Source organism: Orycteropus afer, unplaced genomic scaffold, assembly GCF_000298275.1.
Source record: "Orycteropus afer afer isolate SDZICR_OR568_19922 unplaced genomic scaffold, OryAfe1.0 scaffold00214, whole genome shotgun sequence".
Taxonomy (NCBI): domain Eukaryota; kingdom Metazoa; phylum Chordata; class Mammalia; order Tubulidentata; family Orycteropodidae; genus Orycteropus; species Orycteropus afer.
The window spans coordinates 3,459,349-3,481,256 of record NW_006921801.1 but is presented as its reverse complement, the minus strand read 5'-3'; the positions used below and the strand labels follow the sequence as shown (position 1 = coordinate 3,481,256).

Below are 21,908 nucleotides of genomic sequence, written 5' to 3'. Positions count from 1 at the left end.
ATTCAATCTGTATGCTGAGCAAATAATCTGAGAAGCTAGCCTATACGAAGAAAAACATGGCATCAGGATTGGAGGAAGAATCATAAACAACCTGCAATATGCTGACAACACAACTTTGCTTGCTGAAAGTGAGGATGACTTGAAGTGCCTTTTGATGAAGATTGAAGAATACAGTCTGCAATATGGATTATATCTCAATATAAAGAAAACAAAAATCCTCACAACTGGATGTATAAGCAGCATCACAATAAATGGAGAAAAGATGGAAGTTGTCAAAGACTTCACATTGCTTGGTTCTGCAATCAATACCAATGGAAGCAGCAGTCAGGACATCAGACGATGTATAGCACTGGGCAAAACGGCTGCAAAGGACCTCTGTCAAATGCTGAAGAGCAAAGATGTCTCTTTGAGGACTAAGGTGCACCTGACACAAGCCATGATACTTTCAATTGGCCCATATGCATGTGAGAGCTGGACAATGAAAAGGAAAGCCAAAGAAAAGTTGATGCTTTTGAGTTGTGGTACTGGCGAAGAATGCTGAAAGTACCATGGACTGCTAAAAGAACTAACAAATCTGTCCTGGAGGAAGTGCAGCCGGAATGCTCATCGGAAGCGAGAACGGCCAGACTTTGTCTCACCTACTTTGGTCATGTTGTCAGAAGAGACCATTCCCAGGAGAAGGATGTCATGCTTGGTAAGGTAGAGGGTCGACGAAAGAGGGGAAGTCCCTCAACAAGATGGATTGACACATTGGCTGTGGCGATTGGCTCAAGGATCATGGAGCTGTCACAGGACTGGGCAGTGTTTTGTTCTGCTGTGCATAAGGTCACTGAGTCGGTGATGACTCGATGGCACTTAACAACAACAACAACAACAACATAGTGACCCTATAGGGCAGAGTAGAACTGCCCCATAGGACTTCCAAGGCTATAAATCTTTACAGAAGCAGATCACATCTTTTTCCCATGGAGTGGCTGGTGGGTTCAAACTGCCGACCTTTTGGTTAGCAACTGCACCCCTAGGGCTCCTTTCCATGATAAAAGGAGAGCAAAAATCTCTGCCCTCAGGCTAAACAAGAGCGATCCTGCTGGTGCACCTGTGTTCATTCATTCAGTAAACATTTATTTAGTACCTATTAAGTACAACGCCCACCGCCTGTCTGCCAGTTTGTTGGAGTCTGGTGGCTTGCATGCTACTTTAATGCTGGAAGCTATGCTACTGATATTTCATCTACCAGCAGGGTCACTGAGGGTAGACAGGTTTCAGTGGAGCTTCCAGACTAAGAAAGACTAGAAAGAAAGGTCTGGCAATCTACCTCTGGAAATCGGTCGATAAACACCCTATGGGTTACGACAGAATACTGTCTGACATACTGGTGAATGATGGGCTCCCTAGGGTGGAAGGCACTCAAAAGTACACAGCCACAGTGGACTCATGCACACCATTAGTGGTGAAGATGGCACAGGACAGGGCAACATTTCATTCTGTTGCACTTGGGGTCACAGTGGACTCACCTCGACAGCAAGTAACTACCACAAGTAGAAGGTATTTTAAACCAAACTCACTGTCATCGAGTCGTTTCCAACTTATAGTGACCCCCATTGGGTTGCTGAGGCTGCAGATCTTTACGGAAGTAGATTGCCCCATCTTCCTTCAGCGGAGCGGCTACTGGGTTTGAACCGCTGACCTACAGGTTAGGAATCAAGTGCCTTATCCACTATACCAACAGAGGCAGGCAAAAATGAGTACTTTTATAATTAACTTTAGTTTAAGTGGTGCGAAGGGCATTTTTTTAAGACACAAAAGTCTGCTAGGTTGTAAGCTTTTCAGATTCTGCTCTTGACGTTCTAAGCAAGTTTTCTTGGTGGCATCTATGAGCTCTCCAGTGGTGGTACATGGGTGTTGACCATATCTAGAAATCAAAATCACCTGTAGCACCACCAACGGCACAAATGACTTCAAGTCTCAACACTATTAATACTGACAAACAAATAAACAAACACAAACTTTTAATACTGAGCTAGTCTAGAGCCAGCCCAAAGGACAACTGGCTTGATTTCCCCCCCCTCCCCCAAAAAAGGAGAAAATGGTTCACTTTTTAAATGTGCATTAAAAGTGCTTCTAAGGACATCATTTCATTGCTCATGGTGGCAAAGGGCATCCAAACAGACGGAAATAATGTTTGCATCTATAAGGAGAGGGCAGCACATTCACCTGGGGCATCAGGCTCATTTAATTCAGGGTTGCACATAAAAGCTAGTCCTTAGCAGTGCTGAGTGAGTGTGGTGGCCAATTCCTCTCAGCCCTGTAAGCTACAGCTGAGAGGAATGGACGAGAGCTAGGTCATGGCTGGCTCCCAGTGATTTCTGAAAGGTAGGATGCCTGATCTTGGCCCTGAAGCAGAGCTTCCTCAGGGGGCCAGAGGCAAAAGGAAGATTCCACACTTCCAGATTGCTCAGACACAGCCAGTCAGCCACTTCAGAATCACTCTGTTCCTGTCAGGCCCAGACCAATAAGTCTGTCTGGAAGAAGATGACAAAGATTTGTTCTAAACTTTTTATGGCTGGATTAAAAGGCTTATATAGGGCGCAAGTGCTCATCTTCCCAGAACCATCTCAGGACAGTGAGGAGGCATGCAGTCTGGGATTACAGTCCAGGAGAGTAAGTGATGTAGTCTCGGAAATGAAAAGTCAGAACTTGCCTGTCCTTCCTTTTACTACTCTAGGGAGCTGGTCCCTTCGTCTCTGGAAGGAAGGGAGGTGTCTCAGTTTAGTCAACATCCTCTCTTCCAGTCAGCTAAAGAACAGCATGTTCGGGCTGTGAAAGGGAGTCCTGTCTCACTGAGTCCAGGCCAACCTTCAGCCAGGATGGAAACTACACACTTCAACGAGGCCTCTCAGGCAGGGTGTAAACTGACCACATAGAATAACCTGGATTGTGGAAAATTATTCAGACACTTTCTTCTTTCTCAAAACAAAATCACAACAAAAGGTGTTGAATAACATTTTTCCTTCCAAAGCGGAGAACAGGCCCATCCACGCTGATTATTATTTCAGTCAGGCAAACATGGAAGGACCTCCTTCCTGCCCCCAACTCCTACCAGGGAGAGGCCCCTCTATCACCACCAGGGGCCTTTTGCCAGCAGGAACATTTATCAGGCAGGAGATGAAACCACACAGCTCTCTTTGAACTGAATTATTTCGGGGCTGCCAGGGAAGGAAAAGGGAAAGAAACAAAAATGATAGAGTGGAAACACGCAGGAAGGGCAAACAAGATGGCGGGGAAGGGCAAAACACCAGGCCAAAGATCCAGGCTGAAGTGGACCAATCAGGAAGCATGTGCTTGTTCAACAGAAGCAGCTGGAGAGTCATTTTGTCAGCTGAGTTGAGGTGAGGTGGAATGTACCTCATCCTCCAATATCTTGAAGACTTGGTGCTGAGTGGGCATGGGAGAGGAAGCAGAATTCTGGTTTGCTCTTTCAGAAGCTTAAGTCCTCCCCCAATCAGTCAGTCCCCTCTGCATCCCACCCACAAATGTCTGTCTTTTCAGTAAAACATAAGGCCCTCCAAAAGCTCCTCATCCTGCCTAGAACACTCTTCTGCCTTTTTCTCTAGTATTTACCACCTAGGAAGGTTGGGCAATCCTACTTCTGTAGTGATACCGCCTCGGAAATCCAAGGAGGGGTCGCTATGAGTCGGGGCCAACTCGACGGCAAATAACAACAATAACAACAACAAGTCTTTAAGGGAGCTCTGGTGGCACAGTGCCTAAGGCAATTGACTGCTAACCAGAAGGCCGGCAGCTCAAACCCACCAGCCACTCCTCGGAAGAAAGATGGGGCAATCTACTTCCGTGGAGATACTGCCTCAAAAACCCAAGGAGGGGTTGCTATGAGTCAGAACTGATTCGACAGCAGTAAGTTTGTTTTGAGTGGTCTTTAAGAGATGGACTCTCATGGAAATGTTCCTCTGAGGAAATTCTTTGTTTCCAGCTCTGAGCTAGGTGCTCACTACATCTTCTTTGTGGTTAGTAGCCATTGGGATTACCTCACCCGACCCTTCATCATCATGTAGGTGATGCCAGTTTTCTTTTCTGTGTCACCCACCAACCCCACATTGTAAGCTACCTGGCGGCAGGGACTGCACGCTCAATAACTATCTGTTGAATGAATGAGTTCTAAAATTTTTAAATGTGCACTTGCCTTCTCTTTTTAGTTTTATGTTGGACCAAAAGAAAAAAAAAATACAGTGTCAAGATTAGAAATAGCAAAAGGTTAGTCAATTGGCCCTTGGGTGAAGGGGTATAGTCAAATGGTAAAAAGTAACCCATTCTAGATGCCTTGTCCTGTCCTAAAATAAATTCATAAATAAACATAAGTATACTTATGCATAAATCCATAAGTATAGGCTTTAATCATCATCAGACAGTGCCTGGTTGCTCTAGGGAAACCATTAAAGGGGGAAAAAATTACATATAAATTTATTTTCCAGTGAAAAATCTGGTATCTTGGCACAGTTGAATATTTCCAAAGATGGCATGTCTGAGCTCCCAACTGAGCCAGCAAGCAGCTGACAGAGAGAGGTTTGACTGATGCGACCAGGGCACAGGAATTCGTGGCGCCTAGAACCAACCCGCCACTGAGTAGTTTCCAACTCACAGAGACCCTGTACGACAGAGTAGAACTGCCCCATGGTGTTTTCAAAGCTGTAAATGTGTAAAGAAGCAGACTGCCTCATCTTTCTCATGTGGAACTGCTGGTGAGTCTGAATTGCCAATCTTTCTGATTGGCAGCTGAGTGCTTTAACCACTGCACAACCAGAGCCGCCTGCTGCCTAGAGAGGAAACTGCAAAAATGAGTTTGGGAGAAAGGCCATGCTGGTATGAAACCCAGAGGAGACTGTATCCCTTTATGTGAGGGGTGGGTAGTATCAGACCATAAAAAATGACAGAGGGCTCAGTGAACTGAATGAAACTTCCACAGCAGGAGTACCAGTATGGTGGCCGGGAGGGTGAGGGGACGTGGAGTGGGAAGGTGAGTAAGGGGCTGGATGTCTGCACCAGATATTTCCCTTCGTTCAGCCTGCTGCATACCCAAGTTCTGGCTGCCAACAAGTTTCACCAACGCTGTAAAGATGAGGCGTGAGGCCTTTATCTTCTTATTCTTGTATCAAAATCTGACAAAAAGATCTCATCATCCTAGGTTTATCCAGTGTCAAGTGTTCCAAAGTCTAGCCCTTGTCTCTGTAACTCATTGGGGTGGGAGGTATCCAAGAAGCCACTGGAATCCTGGATCTGAGGCACCACCCTTTCTCCCCACCTGTCCCCCAGAAACAGCTGTCCCAGCCCAGCCCTGCCCAGGCCCTGCCTTATTCCATACATCAAGACCGTGTGCTGAATGTCTGGCAGGCACAGCTCCAGCCTGCTTCAGTCCTTCAAAAGGACAGATGGCTAACACAATTCCTACACAAAATCACAAATCAAAACAGAAGTACAGCATTCCACTCTGAGGTATATCCTCAAAAGAATTCAAAGCAGGAATGCAAACAGATATTTGTCCACCACTGTTCACTGCATCACTGTTCACAAAAGCCAAAATGTAGAAACAACCTAACTGTCCATCACCGGATGAATGGATAAACGACACGTATATACACACAACAGAATAGTAGCCATAAAGTGAAATGAAGATCTCATACATGCCACAACCTAGATGAACCCTGAAAACATTATTCCGAGTGAAAGAGCCCAAACCCACTGAGTCGGTTCTGACTCATAGCAATCCTATAGGACAGAGTACAACTGCCCCATAGGGTTTCCAAGGTGGTAAATCTTAATGGAAGCAGACTGCCTCATCTGGTGGGTTTGAACCACTGACCTTTTGGTTAGCAACTGAATGCTTTAACCACTATGCAACCAGAGCTCTTGAGTGAAGTAAGTCAGACATAAAAGAACAAATATTGTATGATCTCATTGATACAGACTATCTAGAACAGGCAAATGTTTAGAGACCAAGGTTCATCAGTGGTTACCAGGGGCAGGCAGGAGGGTATAAAAGGGGAGTCATTGGTTAGGGGACTTTTGAGTTTCTGTTAAGTGTGATGTGAAAAATTGGAAACAGATAGTGGTGATGGTTGCATAACATGATGAATGTAATTAATGTCACCAAACTGTACATGTAAGAAATGGTGAAATGGCAAATTTTTTTTTTTAATTGTGATTTGGGTGAAAATTTACAGAGCAAATTCATTTTCCATACAGCAATTCACATACATTTTGTCTCATGACATTGACTACAATTTACCACAATGCAACAGCTCCCCTCCCACTTCCTCCCAATAGTTACCTCTTCCCTGTGTCCATCCCTCCGTCCCCTGAGCTGTCTCCCGTGCATAAACAGCCCTTCTTTCTCCCATGATTGTTCTCTGCAAGGAGCATATCTACCTCAGGTACATGTTCAACTCATATGCCTGTCTTTTGTTTGGCTGGAAGCCACAGGTATGGGTTCAATTCCAGACCTGAAGGGCAGTTGGGGGCCATAGTCTCAGTGGTTCCACCAGGCTCTACTGGACCAGCAAACCTGGTCCCCCCCCTTTTTTTTCCCTCCAAATGATTTTGAGCTTTGTTCCACATTGTTCTCCCTCTCTATGCAGGATCTCCTACACAGATCCCCCTCTAAGTGGTTGGCAGTGGTGGCAAGTGTTTTCTTATATGTATTTTTACCACAATAAAAAAAGAACCAGCATAACTGCCATTCAACCACATGCACATATATACACACAAACACACATTATTTCTTTTGCTCTCTTTCTCTCAAATTTGCCTGAGCTATGAGGTAAAATGCGTTAGCACAGAATTTTTAAAAGCCCTGAAAAAGCCAAGGGTCAGGTGGCAGGGCTCTGTGCTAACCAGCCCACACTTGGCCACTCGGGGACTCCTCCAGAGTCAGAAGTTTCTCTCCGGCATTCACTCTCACATCAGATTTCTGTCTAGGCCAATCTTTGGACACCTGAGCATACATGAGATGCGTTTAGGTTTGGGGCTCCCATAGCTTAGTTCTGCCCGAGCTATTACTTATGACTGCTCCCCATCCACACAGCAAAAAATGTCATTGGAGACCAAAGTGATCGCATCACAGAAATTCTGAGAATCATTTCTAAGCAATGGGAAAAAGAGCTTCGGAAAACCTGTCACCACTCACCTCGTGAATTAGACACTTGTCTATGAGCTGTAAATAGGAACTTATATTTTCCTCATCAGGTCTGGAGACCAAGAGCTGTGTGCACACTGCGAATTGAAAAAAGAAAAAAGAAAGATGAATTAGAAGAATGTACGCCTGTCCTAACCTCTGAAATCTGCCTCTGATTTCCTCTCAGGACCAGTATCTTGAGAGGTGTGTGTGCCTGTGGGTTTACGTAAGGTTCACAAAAAAGGCCAGGAGGCTCCTCATTCCATTGAAGTCAAAGGTTTGCTCACCACCGGGGCGCTCACCTCGAGAAGCCCCTTCAGTTAGTTCCAGTCATACCATTCTATATTAAGCCTTCTACAGTCGAGCCTGAGACAGACACTCTGTGAGAGGGAGAACAAGGGAGTTGGCAGCATTGTCCGAGCTCTATCTTTCTAAAAGGGTCCTTTGGAGAAGGGGTTCAAAGGCAGTCACAGAAACTCAGCCCTGTCGGAGAGCAGTGTCTGTAATTTTATGAATGAACTGCACACCTCCCTCCAGCCAGGTAGAAAGGCAATCACATCTGTGTTTGCAGGAAAGTGGCTGGCACATCTTTTAGGATGTGAGGTGTGTGGGTGTACACATGAGCAGGAAGCAAGACTGCAACTCAATCACTTGAGTTCTTGGAGGGTTATTTTCTCAACGTGATATGCACATTTATACATACACACGTTCACCTACACACTCAAGCAAGTGCTAATACAGACAGAGCAGTTAGTCTGCAGGTAGAACGCCATATGACTGTAGCCTGTTCTGCTCTCATCATACTCACTGCCGTCAAGTTGATTCTATCTCACAGCAGTGATCTTACAGGACAGAGTAGAACTGCCCCATAGAGTTTCCAAGGCTGTAATTCTGATGGGAGCAGATTGCCACATCTTTTCCCTGTGGAGCGGCTAGTGGGTTTGAACCACTGACCTTTCGGTTAGCAGCCAAATGCTTAACCCCTGTGCTACTAGGGCTCTTTGTTCTAATTAGAGGGGCTGTGATGCTCTAACTTTGGGGAATGGTGGTTAGAAGGTCATGGGGGAAGATGGTGGGACAAAAGGCATCAGAGAATGAAATGCCTTGTACTCAACTAGAGCAAGCTTGAAACTTGGGCATGACATTTGACACAGTATCCTTAATTGTAAAATGGAGCTGAGGGCACCTCCTCTGACAGTAGTTTATCCAGCACTCAGGGAAACTTCCTTAGGAGTGCGTAGCTCTGATGAATGGTATCGGAAAGGATAAAGTAGGGGAAGCAAGAATCAGACTCTACCTTTGCCCATGACACGTGTGAACTGCCCAGGGAGATCCCCCTCCGGCAGGGGAGCGACAGCCAGCTCCCCATCACAGCTGCTCAGCTGGTGAGGCTGGAGCCCACCGCTGGCCCCAGCTGAGGTGGTGGCTGTGGCGCCGGGGGCCGTGGCACTGTCTTTGCAGTCAGGGCTCTGGCTCTCAGGGCCCATCAGCGAAGGCTGGTGCGGGCCCTGGGGCTCACGGCGGCGGGCCTCTGGGGGGGTGGGGGGGGAGCTGTAGGCCTTGATGGGTGTCAGGATCATCTGGTGCAGTTCCTGGAGTGGGATGCGCAGGTTGCCCCCTTCGATGATGTCCTGAAGTTAGAAGACAACGACATCCATTAGTGTCAGGGACTGCTACCTCCCTGCTTCGTTTCCCTTGCCCTGAGTTATGTCCCGGACAGGATTCAGGGCTGCTGGCCCCTTCAGCAGAACATTCTTTGGGAAGACACCCATTTATTTTAATTATTATAATATTAACCCTTGACTGCTAACTAGAAGGCTGGTGGTTCAAACTCACCAGCCACTCCTTGGAAGGAAGGTTGGGCAATCTATTTCCGTAGTGATACTGCCTTGGAAACCCAAGAAGGGGTCGCTATGAGTCGGATCCAACTCGACAGCACATAACAACAACAACAACAACAACAACAACATTAACCCTGGTTTATGGTAGAATACTTGTAAAATACATAATAATGAAAATTCCACTTTTGAGAGATGACCACTAAAATGATTTGGGTACATTTTCTTTCCTGGTTTCCTTAGAGCATCTCTAAAAAATGCATTTCTATATTTTATATTCATACACTTTCTAGTTGGGCCATCTACTTCCATAGAGATACCGCCTCGGAAACCCAAGGAGGGGTCGCTATGAGTCGGCCAACTGGACAGCACATTGTAACAACAACAAATTGAGTAGCTGTGATGATATGCCATAGTCTGTGTCTCACCGTGGTGTTATAAGCTTCTTTGATAAATAAGTAGGTGTGAGTGCTCCTACAAGTTGGGCTCTGTGCTGGACTCTGAGGAACCGCCTGTAGGGTTCCCTCCCAATTACCAGATGCACATATCATGTCAGTGCACTGATCAATGTGGAGCAGGGCTTCTAGGAGGGGCAGCTTCTCTAAAGGGGTGACAGTTGAGCAGGAACCCAAACGAGCCAATGAGTTGGGCATAAGGATGTCTGGGAAAGAGTGCTCCAGGTAGAGGGCATGGCAAGGGCAGAGGCTCCATTATGGATTGAATTGTGTCCCCCCAAAAGACACATTGAAGTCTAACCTCTATACTTATGAATATGACCTTGTTTGGTAACAGCGCCTTTGAAGATGTTAGCAGCTAAGTTATCATGATGACACTATGTGTGTACAACAGAACTGTGCTTCTTGGAAGCAGATTGCCAAGTCTTTCTTCTGGGGTGCCTCTGGATGGGTTTGAACCATCAACTTTTTGGTTTGCAGTCAAGTACCTGCACCACCAGGGACTCCCACACTGGAGTAGGGTGAGCCCTAATCAATTTGAGTGGTGTCTCATGAAAGAGGAGAAGAGACACAGTCAGCGAAACAGAGGAAGGGCGCCATGTGAAGTTGCCTCTACAAACCAAGGAACTTTTGGGGCTTCCAGAAGCTAGGAGAGAGATATGGAACAGATTCTCCCTCAGAGTCCTCAGAAGCAATCACACTGCAGACACCCTGATCTTGGACTTCTAGCCTCAGAACTATGAGATAATAAATTTCTGTTTTTATAAGCTACCCAGTTTTGGGTATTTAGTTATAGCTGTTGTTGTTATGTGCTGTCGAGTCAGACCCGACTCACAGCGACCTCTCCTTGGGTTTCCGAGGCAGTATCACTACGGAAGTAGATTGCCCAACCTTCCTTCAGAGGAGTGGCTGGTGGGTTTGAACCGCCAGCCTTCTGGTTAGCAGTCAAGTGCCTTAGGCACTACGCTACCAGAGCTCCCTTTGTTATAGCAGCCCTTGGAAACTAATACAGGCTCTCAGGTGGGAGGTGCCTGGAGTCCTGAGGAACAGTGAGGAGGCCTGAGGCAAGGAGAGTGAATGATGGAAGAGGGACAGAAATGCAGCCCAAGGACCTGTTCTGGTCAATTGCAGAGACATGCAGGCCAGGCCAGGCCAGGATGCTGGAATTTATACTAAATAAGATAGGAAACTCAGGGAAGGTATTGAGCCATGGAGTGACATGTTCTAAGTTTTAAAAGGATCATTCTGGCTGCCATGTAAAGAAAAATGTCTAATACATATACATCTTTCTATATTATATAATAAAATGGGATCATTCTACACATAGTTTGATATACTGGGTGTTATTTATTAGAAAAAGGACTACAAATTGGTTCTGACGGACACTTACTGAGGTGCCCATTGCTCACAGAGGTTCAGGATAGGTCCAGATATTTGTGGCTAGGAAAGTGACTGGGGTCAGGAGCCCGGGGGTATTTCCTGGTATGGTTGGGTGGGCCTGGTCCTCTGCCCTAGGACCAGCCCTTAGGTGCTTCTATAAGCAAAGTTCTCCTTGGGGCCCAAGAAAGGCATTGACAACCAGGCCCTTGATTACTAATGAAGTATTTAATCTAAGAGCCCAGAATAGCAAGGACATAATTTTAAAAGGCTGAAGCCTGACTGCCCAATCTGTTCCAGGGAACTTCTCTTAACCAAGAATTGTGTAATGTCAGGGGATGCAAGCATATGGAATGCAATCATTCTCGCACCCAAACCTTTCCAATCAATAGATCAGAAAAGGAAAGAGAGGATGGTAGCCCTGGACACATGATTTCAATTCTGGGCAGACGAGGACACCAATAGCCAGGCCCCTTGTTGGTGGAAACCAGCTTTGTGGAAGCAAAGCCTGAACTTTGCCTTTGCCTTATCGGAACCCAGGGTTTATAAGGGAAAAGAAATTCTAAGTAGGTCTCCAGTCATCTCAAACCTGGCCACAAGACCACCATCTACCCTATTTTAGGAGAGAAAGGCCTGCATCATTATTGTTCTTATTTAGAAGAGGAGAGGGCCACAGAGCCTACCACCATCCTTCTAAACATGGTGGGTGTGTCTATGGTGAGACCAGCCTATAGCTGTGCTGGCAAGTCCAATGCATGAGGTAGGTGTGCGTGCTCCTGATCATTCTGTTTTCCTACTGTCCAGACCAGAACAGCACCTTCTCAGAGTCTGGAGGCCATCGTGTGATTGCTTCCTTGGTTTTGGACTTGGTGATCTGGTCAGACCAGAGCATATGGAGGTGAGATAGTGGCCCTGCATCAGGAGAGCACCTATTACCTTTCCTGATCAGTTATGTGCTGACTGAGGGCCCTGGCCCCACTTGGGTTGTGGGGAGTACTGACCTTCTTGTCCAGCCTATGATGGGTGTAGGGTGGGGGGAGGGAGGAGGCTTCCCAATGAAGCGAGACTGGGCAAATGGAGCTGAACAGGGCTATCTGGGCTGATCACATGTATCCCTGATGGGTCATCAATGTGGAAGTTACCACTGATGTAAGCAAATGAGCATGTGTGATGCTTTGTCCACTGCCACCAACCCTGCGCCTTCTGTAGACACTGAGTGGTGAGAGAAGGAGATTTGGGTTATACTAAGAGCTGAACCCCTTCAAACATGAAATATATATTTGCCCCAAGTTGAAATCTTATTCTTCTATTGAGGATAACCACCCCAAACAACAACAAAAACAACAACTGTAAACATAATGAATAATGTTAAGACATTTTCTGGAAAACACAACCTCCCAGAAATCACGCAAATTCCTCCCTCTTCCTGTAGACTTGAAGGCATGGTCTCAGGAAGATAGCACCTGGCTTTTGACCAGTTAGCAACACTCCTGTTTATGTCAGCGTCGGTGGGGTGGTACTATGACCATCAGACATGGGTTATGCTCCTGACTCTGAAAAATGAATTCCTGAACTCAACAACGAGCACACAAGTTAAGAAGGAAGCTAAGAAATGGATAGAATTGATCTCAATCCAGTGTCTTCCACTCTGGCTGTTGTTAAGTGCTGTCGAGTTGGTTTTGACTCATAGTCACCTCATGTACAACAGAATGAAACGTTGCCCAGTCCTGTGCCATTCTCACACCTGTTACTTTGCTTGAGTCTGTTGCTGAAGTCACTGTATCAGTCCATTTTGTGGAGGGTCTTCCTCTTTTTTTGCTGACCATCTACTTTACTAAGCATGATGTACTTCTCCAGGTCCTGGTCCCCCCTGATAACATGAACATATTAGAAGAGGTGAAGTCTCACCATCCTTGCTTCTAAGGAGCATTCCAGCTGCACTTCCTCCAAGACAGATTTATTACTTCTTATAGCAGTCCACGGTACATTCAATGTTCTTCAACAACACAATTCAAATATATCACTTCTTTGGTATTTCTTTTTCACTGTCCAGCTTTTACATGCATAGGAGGTTACTGAAAAGACCATGGCTTAGGTCAGGGACACCTTAGTCTTCAAAGTGAGATCTTTGCTCTTAAAACACTTGCAGATTTGCCCAGTGAAATATATTACTTGACTTCTTAACTGCTGCTTCCATGGGCTTTGATTGTGAATCCAAGTAAAAGGAAATCCTTGACAATTTCAAGCTTTTCTCCATTTATTGTGATGTTGCTAATTCGTTCAGTTGCGAGGATTTTTGTTTTCTTTATGTTGAAGTGTAATGCATACTGAAGGCTGTAGTCTTTGCTCTTCAAGTCATCTTCACTTTCAGCAAGCAAGGTTATGTCAACTCCATATCTCAGATTGTTAATGAGTTTTATTTCACTCCTGATATCACATTCTTCTTCATATTTTCCAGTTTCTCAGATTATTTGCTCAGTATACAGATTGAATAAGTATGGTAAAGGATATAACCCTGACATACATTGTCCTGATTTTAAACCATGCAGTATCTCCTTGTTCTGTTTGAACAACTGCCACTTGGTCTATGCATGGTTTCCTCATGAGCACAATTAGGTGTTTGGGAATTCCTATTCTTTGCAATGTTATCCATAATGTTATGATCCACAGAGTCAAATGCCTTTGCATAGTCAATAAAACACAGGCAAACATTTTTCTAGTATTCTTTGCTTGCAGCCGAGATCCATCTGACATCAGCAATGATCTCTCTCATTTCACATCCTCTTCTGAATGTGTCTTGAATGTCTGGAAGTTCCCTGTCAATGTATTGCTGCAATCATTTTCAAATTATTTTCAGCAAAATTTTACTTACATGTGATATTAATAATATTGTTTGACAATTTCCACATTCTGTTGGATCACCTAATTTTAGAGTGGGCATATATGGATCTCTTCCAGTTGGTTGGCCAAATTTCTTGGAATAAATGAGTGAGCACTTCCAGAGATTCATCCATGTGCTGAAACATCTTAAGTGGTATGCCATCAATTCTTGGAGCCTTGTTTTTTGCCAATGTCTTCAGTGCAGCTTGGACTTCTTCCTTCAATACTATTGGTTCTTGATCATATACTGCCTCCTGACATGGTTGAACATTGACCAATTCCTTTTGGTACAGAAACTCGGGTATTCTTTCATCTGCTTTTGATGTTTCCTGCATTGCTCAAAATTTTGCATATAAAATCCTTCAATATTGAACTTTTTTTTTTTCAATTTTTTCTTCAATTTCTCTCAACTTGAGAAATGCTGAATGTGATCTTCCCTTTTGTTTTTCTAATTCCAGGTCTTTATACATTTCATTATAATACTTTATCTTCTTGAGCTGCTCTTTGAAATCTTCTGTTCAGATCATTTCTTACATTGCTTCTGATATCTAGTTTGGTCTTTGCTTTCTTTTTAATGACCTTTGTTTTCTTCATGTACGATGACCTTAATGTCATTCTATAACTTGTCTGGTCTTCAGTCATTGGTGCTTAATAGGACAAAACTATTCTTCTAAATTCAAGTGGGATATACTATGTATTTTGGCTCTGGTGGACTTGTTTTAATTTTCTTCAGCTTCAATTTAAACTTGCATATGAGTAATTGATGGTCTGTTCCACTGTCAGCCTCTGACCTTGTTCTGACTGATGATATTGAGCTTCTCCATTGTCTCTTTCCACTGATGTAGTTGATTTGATTCTTGTATGTTCCATCTGGTGAGGTCCACATGTGCAGTCAATTTATGTTGTTGAAAAAAGGTGTTTGCAATTAATAAGTCATTGGTCTTGCAAAATTCCATATAATCGCCAGCATTGTTTCTACCACCAAGGTCCTATATCCCAACTACTGATGCTTCTTGTTCCAACTTTGGCATTCCAGTCACCAGTAATTATCAATGCATCTTGAATACATGTTTAATCAATTTCAGACTCCAGAAGTTGGTAAAAATCTTCAATTTCTTCATCTTTGGCTTTGGTGGTTGGTATGTAAATTTGAATAACAGTAGTTGTAACTGGTCTTCCTTGTAGTCATATGGATATTATACTATCATGGTTTTCCTTGTAGGTGTGTATGGATACTATCTTATCACTGACAGCATTGTACTTCAGGATAGATCTTGAAATGTTCTTTTTAACAATGAATGTGATGTCTTTCCCTCTCAATTTGTTATTCCTGGCATATCAAACCACATGATTTTCCAATTCAAAATGGATAATACCAGTCCATTTGAGCTCACGAATGTGTAGGATATTATCTGTATGTGTTGCATTTCATTTTTGACAATTTCCAGTTTTCCTAGATTCGTACCTTGTACATCCCACAGTCCAATCAGTAATGGATGCTTGTAGCTGTTTCTTCTCATTTTGAGTCACGCCACATCAGCAAATGAAGGTCCCAAAAGCTTTACTCCATATATGTCATTAAGGTCACCTTTACTTTGGGGAGGCAGCCTTTCCTATTTTGAGTGCCTTCCCACCTAAGGGGCTCCTCTTCCGGTACTATATCTGACAATGTTCACTGACATTCATAAGATTTTCAGTGACTAATTTTTTTCAGAAGCAGACTGAACTCTTCCTTCTAGTCTGTGTTAGTCTGGAAGCTCTGCTGAAACTCATTCACCATGAGTGACCCTGCTGGTATTTGAAATACTGGTGGCATAGTTTCCAGCAACACAGCACATGCAAGCCACCACAGTACAACAGACTGGCAGACAAGTTGTGGGTGTCCTCTACCAGCTGTGGAAACTCATTTTTCACATTAATGAAAATAGAGAATCAACCCAAGGCATTACTATATTCATAACATAAATATAACCCCACATTACAAACTCAGAGAGGCAAAATGAAGTGGTCCATTGACTAACGGGCTGATACGAAGTAGCTGAGCTGAGGTTCTCATTTAAAAGCAGAAAATAGGAAGGCTTGTCCACTGCTACCCAGCTATTACTCACCTCTGGCAGGCACAGGCTTAGAATGGAAAAGCAGGAAGGAAATGACTTTCTGACTATCCCAGACTTCTTGGCCTGGCTTTCTTAGGTCTTGGATGAAGACTGGCTCAGTGCCTTTCTCTGGGGTATGTTAATAACAAGGCACAAATCATCTGTAAAAGAGAGCTTCACCCCCTAAGTGTTTCCAGCACTTACAGAATGTGTCTGTGGTGTCATCTTGTTCTGGTTCCCTAGTGCTGCTCTGACAAGAATATACCACAAATGGGGTGGCCTTAATAAACAGGGGTTTATTCTCTTACAGTTTGGAGGCTTTAAGTGCAAGTTCAAAGTGCCAGGCTCTAGGTGCTTGGTGAAAGTCCCTCAACCTTGGGGTCCAGCTCTACCTCCTGCTCCCAGCTCACTGAAGCTAGAGGCTTTTCTTCACTCAGACAGCTGCTGGCTGCTGGGCTGCCAAGCCCAAAGTTGACAAGTAAAAAGGCATAGTCCCAATGTTACCAAACCACACGGCAGGCCGTTAATTTAAGTCCATTGTAAGTCCCAATTTCGGCAGAACATGGCAGGCTGCTGAACAACGACACAGCTACATGCAGGGTCCAAGTATACCATAAGCCAGAGACGATTCCCAAGGCTTCTCCTTATATACAGGAAGCAGACCACATCCCAAAGGCAGCTACTCAGCTGCTTGTGGTAGACCCCTACCATGGAGCTGATTGCCAGTCTCATCATGGGGAATAACTACGACCAGCTGTCTAGACATTCAACCAGGCCCAGCCAAGTTGACATACAAATTTAACTACCACACATCCTTCCCTTCATGTAGGAAGAAAATGGACTTTTCATATAATAGACAGGACTTCCATATCTAATTACATCTTTTTCCTCTCTCTTCTCCTTCCATTCACCAAACATCAGTTGAACCCTACTATCAGCCAGGTACTGTTGGCCTGGGGGATATAAAGACAAATGGGGCACTTCTTTGCCCTAAGATGTTGGCAATTGAGTGGCACCAAAGTAGTGAAGTAGTATGACCAGGGTAAGGACAGGGAGTGGCGGGAACACTAAAGAGAAAGCCTAATTGATGTTCTTTGTGTGTCCTGATTACCTTTTGAGATTTGCTATCAGGGTCAAATGAAAATGCTTTTAAGAAAGTATTAAATACAACTTATTAATATGCCATTGCCCATTGCCATCAGGTTGATTCTGACTCATAGTGGCCTTATAGAATGTAGTAGAACTGTCCTATAATGTTTCCAAGTCTGTAAATCTTTATGGAAGCAGACTGCTACGTCTTTCTCCTGTGGAGTAGCTGGTTTGTTCAAACTACTGACATTTTGATTAGCTGCTGAGTGCTTAACCACCGTGCCACCAGGGCTCCTCTTATTAGTATAAGACATTATTACTCTAAAAACACTTAGTATATGATGAAATTTAATTGCTGTGTCTCTGCAGCAGCTGATAAAATCAAGGCCTTACATGTAAACTCCAGAGGATGAGGCCTGCATGAGTTTGAAATAAAGGCACAGGCCCACAGAGAAGCAGTTGTCTACCTTTAAACACAAGTAAGATGGTTCAGCTTCATTGTTTGGGAGTCAATTGAAAAGAAAGGATAGTGAGGAAAAAAGCACATGGAAACATTTCTGTTATTAAATAAATATTGAAAAGTCAGCTCCAGGGACCAGTCTTATCTTCCTTTTTCTTTTTCCTGCCAGATATCTTGAGAAGGTTATACTTCTTCACCTTACCCCCTTTATATCACACTTCATACTCCCCAGTTTATAGGTTACCCCTGCCGTCCTCTCCCATTCCCCTGAAATCCTTCTCATCATGGCTACCGGGGACATGCTGGTGGTAAATTCCAGGGGACAGTTCTTAGTCTCTATCATATGTGACCTATTCATGGCACCTAATGGGATTCCTTCCTTCAAACAAACACACTCTCCACCCCTCTGGGTGGAGCTCAGTCTTTGTTATCATTCCTCCACACTTTGTTATCATTCCATTGCTCCTCAAGAGTGGCCCTCAGTATCTTTTGACCTCTTCTCAGCTCTTATCACTTGATGCAGATTTCTGGGGGGTGGGGGTGAGGGTGGGGGGTATCACCTACCACTCACACTCAAATGGCCCATAACTGAATCTCTCAAACCCTAATAGTGTTCCTGGACTCTAGGGTCTACAGATACCTCAGACTCAACCCACCAAACTGAATTCCATTTCTCCTGCCCCAGTAACTCCTCTTATATTTCTGTCTTCAAGTGGCACAGCACCTAAGCTCAGATCTCCTGACAACCACAGGATTCCTTCCAAATGACTTGTTTTGTCCCTTTCCATCCTCACTACCTCTGCTTTCATTCAAGATATCATTAAGACTTGCTAAAGGCTACTAATGAGTTTCTCAGCCAATATTCAGCTCCCTTAAATACTTCCTTCCTTGTCAGAGGGGTTTATGCTGTCCTGTGAAGATTCCCCCACCTGCCTTACATTGATGACACTGATCACACTGGACTATGAGATCATCTGTGAAAATATCTAGCCATCGCGATACATATCATGGGCTTCTCGGAGTGGGAATCACATATTACTCACTGTTAGCCTCCAGGAGATGGGGCAAAACTAGTCTAAGGCAGCTGCCCAGTAAATGTTTAGTAACCAACTGAATGGAAGAGCTCTGGACATAGGGCTTATGTGCAGCTGCTGCTGATTATGAACTAATTCTGGGCGGGGTCCCAGCCATCTCCTTAGAAATCTTTAGGTTCTATGTGAGGTAAGAATGCTGAAGGCAGGCAAGGTCATGATGACAGCATTTCTAACAGCATAATTAGCTGAGGGTTGTCTGGGAATGCCAGAGAAATGGCTGACTTGAGTCTGTCACTAGGAAAGGGTGGTGTAAATGTATTAACAGCCCATCCTTGAAAAACAGGAGAGGTGGGGTTCCCTGAGAAGAGAGAAGAGTAGGCAGCTGCGTCCTCAGTGGATGTTGAGAGATTCAAACTCACTGAGTCACCCCCCTTCAAGGCCATCCACTCCAGATGGAAGGAAAGAGCACACCGGGTATCAGAATGTGTGGGTATTCTGAGGCAAGCTCAACCTGGCTGTCTAACAGACACAAGCTTTCCTTCCACAAAGTTAAACTAAATAAACTCATTATTGCTTTCCTCTTGCCCTTGTGTTGCTATCATACTTTGCATTATATTTGGCATCTTTTTAACATTCCCATTTCACTGAATCAAAAAAGTCTTTTTGTGAGTCAGTATTATTCTAGGTGTAAAATCTGAGACATAGAAAATGTCACTGAGTTATCAAAGGCTACGTAGAAAAGTCAACGGCACGTCAGGGCCACCGGTGCTACCTGGGTGCCCTGATGGTTTCACACACTGATTTTGGTCTAAGGCTCTAGGGAGTAAGGCTAAGAGCAGGTTAACCTCTTTGTCCACCAGGTGGGTGAGTTTTCTCAGTGGCAAAGGATATGAATGAATTCCTGATGGATGTACCAGACATAGGGGGGAAATTACTCTTCACCATAATGCTTAGCAATCTAATCCTTACGCAAAATATTTTCTGTACTTTTTAACAGCTAAGGAGAAAATTGGCCTTTTGAATGCTCCCCAAAGAAAAGTTTCTTCTTTTAAAAACAGCAATAATCACTGTTAGACAAGGTGCTTGGTAAAGGAATTAGCATAAAATTAACAACGACAATAATCTTCAGGTTGACTTGGATCAGTCACTTGTAATTTGCAGTTCACTTTAATTAAAAAAGTTCATCATGGATGAGCCTCTATATCTATCTATCTTAAAAGAAATCTTCCTTTAGAGTTACATATATGTATGTATATATATACATAGATATGTAGATTCACATACATATATGCAGTATTTTGTTCTGCTGTGCATAGGGTTGCTATGAGTTGGAGATGACTCAACAATACCTTACAACAAATATATGTGTACATATATATTCTATAGAACTTTGTATAATATGTATTACATATGAGTTGACATATTGTAAAATTATATACATATATATATAAAACGTAAAATAGATATACATATATATAAAATCAGATGTTATGTACATACATACAATTTTATATACAACATGAAGTTATATATTATGCATATTATATATGTGTGAATATATACACATTATACATATATATGGAGCCTTAGTGGCACAGTAGTTAACGCTTGGCTGCTACCTGAAAGACTGTGGTTTGAACTCACCAGCTACTTGGCAGGAGAAAGACGTGTCAGTTCCCATAAAGATTACAGCCTTGAAAACCTTATGGGGCAATTCTACCCTGTCCTGTAGGGTCACTATGAGTTGGGATCAACTTGACAGCATTGGGTTTGGCTTTTGATATAAATGTATATGCACATGCGTGTGCACACCCCCCCACACACCTTTGTGAATAGTTAAAATTTCTCACTTCATTAAAATGTTTATGTCCTCACAAAACTTGCTTTAGCTTTATCCACCTTGTTATTTTATTCCCTTCCAAAGGTTCCCTGGGATTACTAGAAAAGGCTATCATTCAAGATTTGTAGGCAGCAAACACAAAACTTCCCGCCCACTACTCTCCATTGTCCCCCAACACCAATCCACAAGATCCCCTACTCTAGGACACAGGCAACAAGGGCCTGCTCTCCTTCAGACCTTACATGAAATCATATAGTCACAAGAATAATCACAAATCATATAGCCCTAAAGCATGACCATTGTCAGCAGGTGACATCCAGGTACAAAGATAGGAAGAGAATGCATTTAGGCAGACCATTAATTCTTTGAAATCCTTGCTCAAAGGAAACTGCAGTTAATCTCCTAATAGTTAACATTGGAATACACTCTTTTTCAGCATTGAGCATTTTTGAGAAGGCTTTTATCAGAGTCGTGGGACTCGTTTTGTTAAGTTAAAGTTCGGAATTATCCTCTGGAGAGCCAACTATGTCCACCCACCAAATGATTTTGATTCCCACTATTTAATCATGGCGGTGCAGTGGTTATGCACTCAACCAGAAGGTTGACAGTTTGAATCCACTAGTCCAATCTACAGGAGCTCTAGTAGCGTAATGCCTAAGGCATTTGACTGCTAACCAGAGGGCTGGCAGTTTAAACCAACTAGCCACTCCTCGGAAGGAAGATGGGGCAATCTACTTCCATAATAACACTGCCTCGGAAACCCAAGGAGGGGTCGCTATGAGTTGGGTCTGACTCGACGGCACATAACAACAGTTCAATCTACAGGACAAAGATGTGGTAGTTTGCTTCCATAAATATTTACAGTCTTGTAAATCCTATGAGGCAGTTACACTGTTCTTTAGGGTCACTATGAGTTGGAATTAACTCATTGGCAATGGGTTTGGTTTTATTGAAACCTAGTTTTACTGAAACATGTTGAGGTATGTCACTCTAGGGGAAGATTTTCTTAAAACCAGATGCTTCCCTGGACGGACAGCACATTTGCAAACCTCCTACATGGTTTTCCTAAGAGTTCAGCCTTTGGTTGTGGGTTGAGTAGTTCACTAACTTCTACAAATGTATAAAAGACAAAGGCGAATGTATATAAAAAGCATGCATGTATTTAACAGCACTTTTTTAAAGTGCTGCATGGCACTAGACTCAAGGAACATTTCAGTTGTCGGGTTATACAGAAGTATTTATAACCAGGAAACCTCACTTCAAAATCACTTCATTTATGTGACTGGGATAAGGAAACAGCATGATACACCTCTCTAAGGTCTGCCAATGACTCTCTCAACTGAGAATTTTCTTTGGTCTATTTTCCCCTGACGAAGGTGGAAATGTTCCCTGGCTTGGTGATAACTTACCCTTTCCAGAGATTTCAAAAGGTTTTGTCTCTCTTTGAGCTTCTGAATACTGATGACAATTTTGTGTCTTGCACCTTTGGTAACATTCTGTAATTAAACATAAGTATTAGTATCATGTTTTTAAGAATCAGCTTTGTTGTTGTTGTTGTTATGTGCCATCAAGTCGGCCCCGACTCATAGCGACCCCTCCTTGGGTTTCCAAGGCAGTATCACTACGGAAGTAGGATTGCCCAACCTTCCTTCC

At 43.7% G+C, this 21,908-nt stretch overlaps 1 protein-coding gene across 1 annotated transcript in view; it reads right to left on the bottom strand.

Moving 5' to 3' along the window:
- The window catches only part of SAMD4A (sterile alpha motif domain containing 4A), a 266,612-nt gene that overhangs the window by 25,130 nt on the left and 219,574 nt on the right, over nucleotides 1-21,908 (bottom strand). Inside the window, exons 5-7 of the mRNA XM_007948350.1 lie at nucleotides 21,665-21,751; nucleotides 8,484-8,817; nucleotides 7,199-7,284 (exon numbers count right to left, since the gene is read on the bottom strand). Coding sequence (XP_007946541.1) covers nucleotides 7,199-7,284; nucleotides 8,484-8,817; nucleotides 21,665-21,751 — 507 coding nt within the window. The remainder of the gene's footprint in view (nucleotides 1-7,198; nucleotides 7,285-8,483; nucleotides 8,818-21,664; nucleotides 21,752-21,908) is intronic.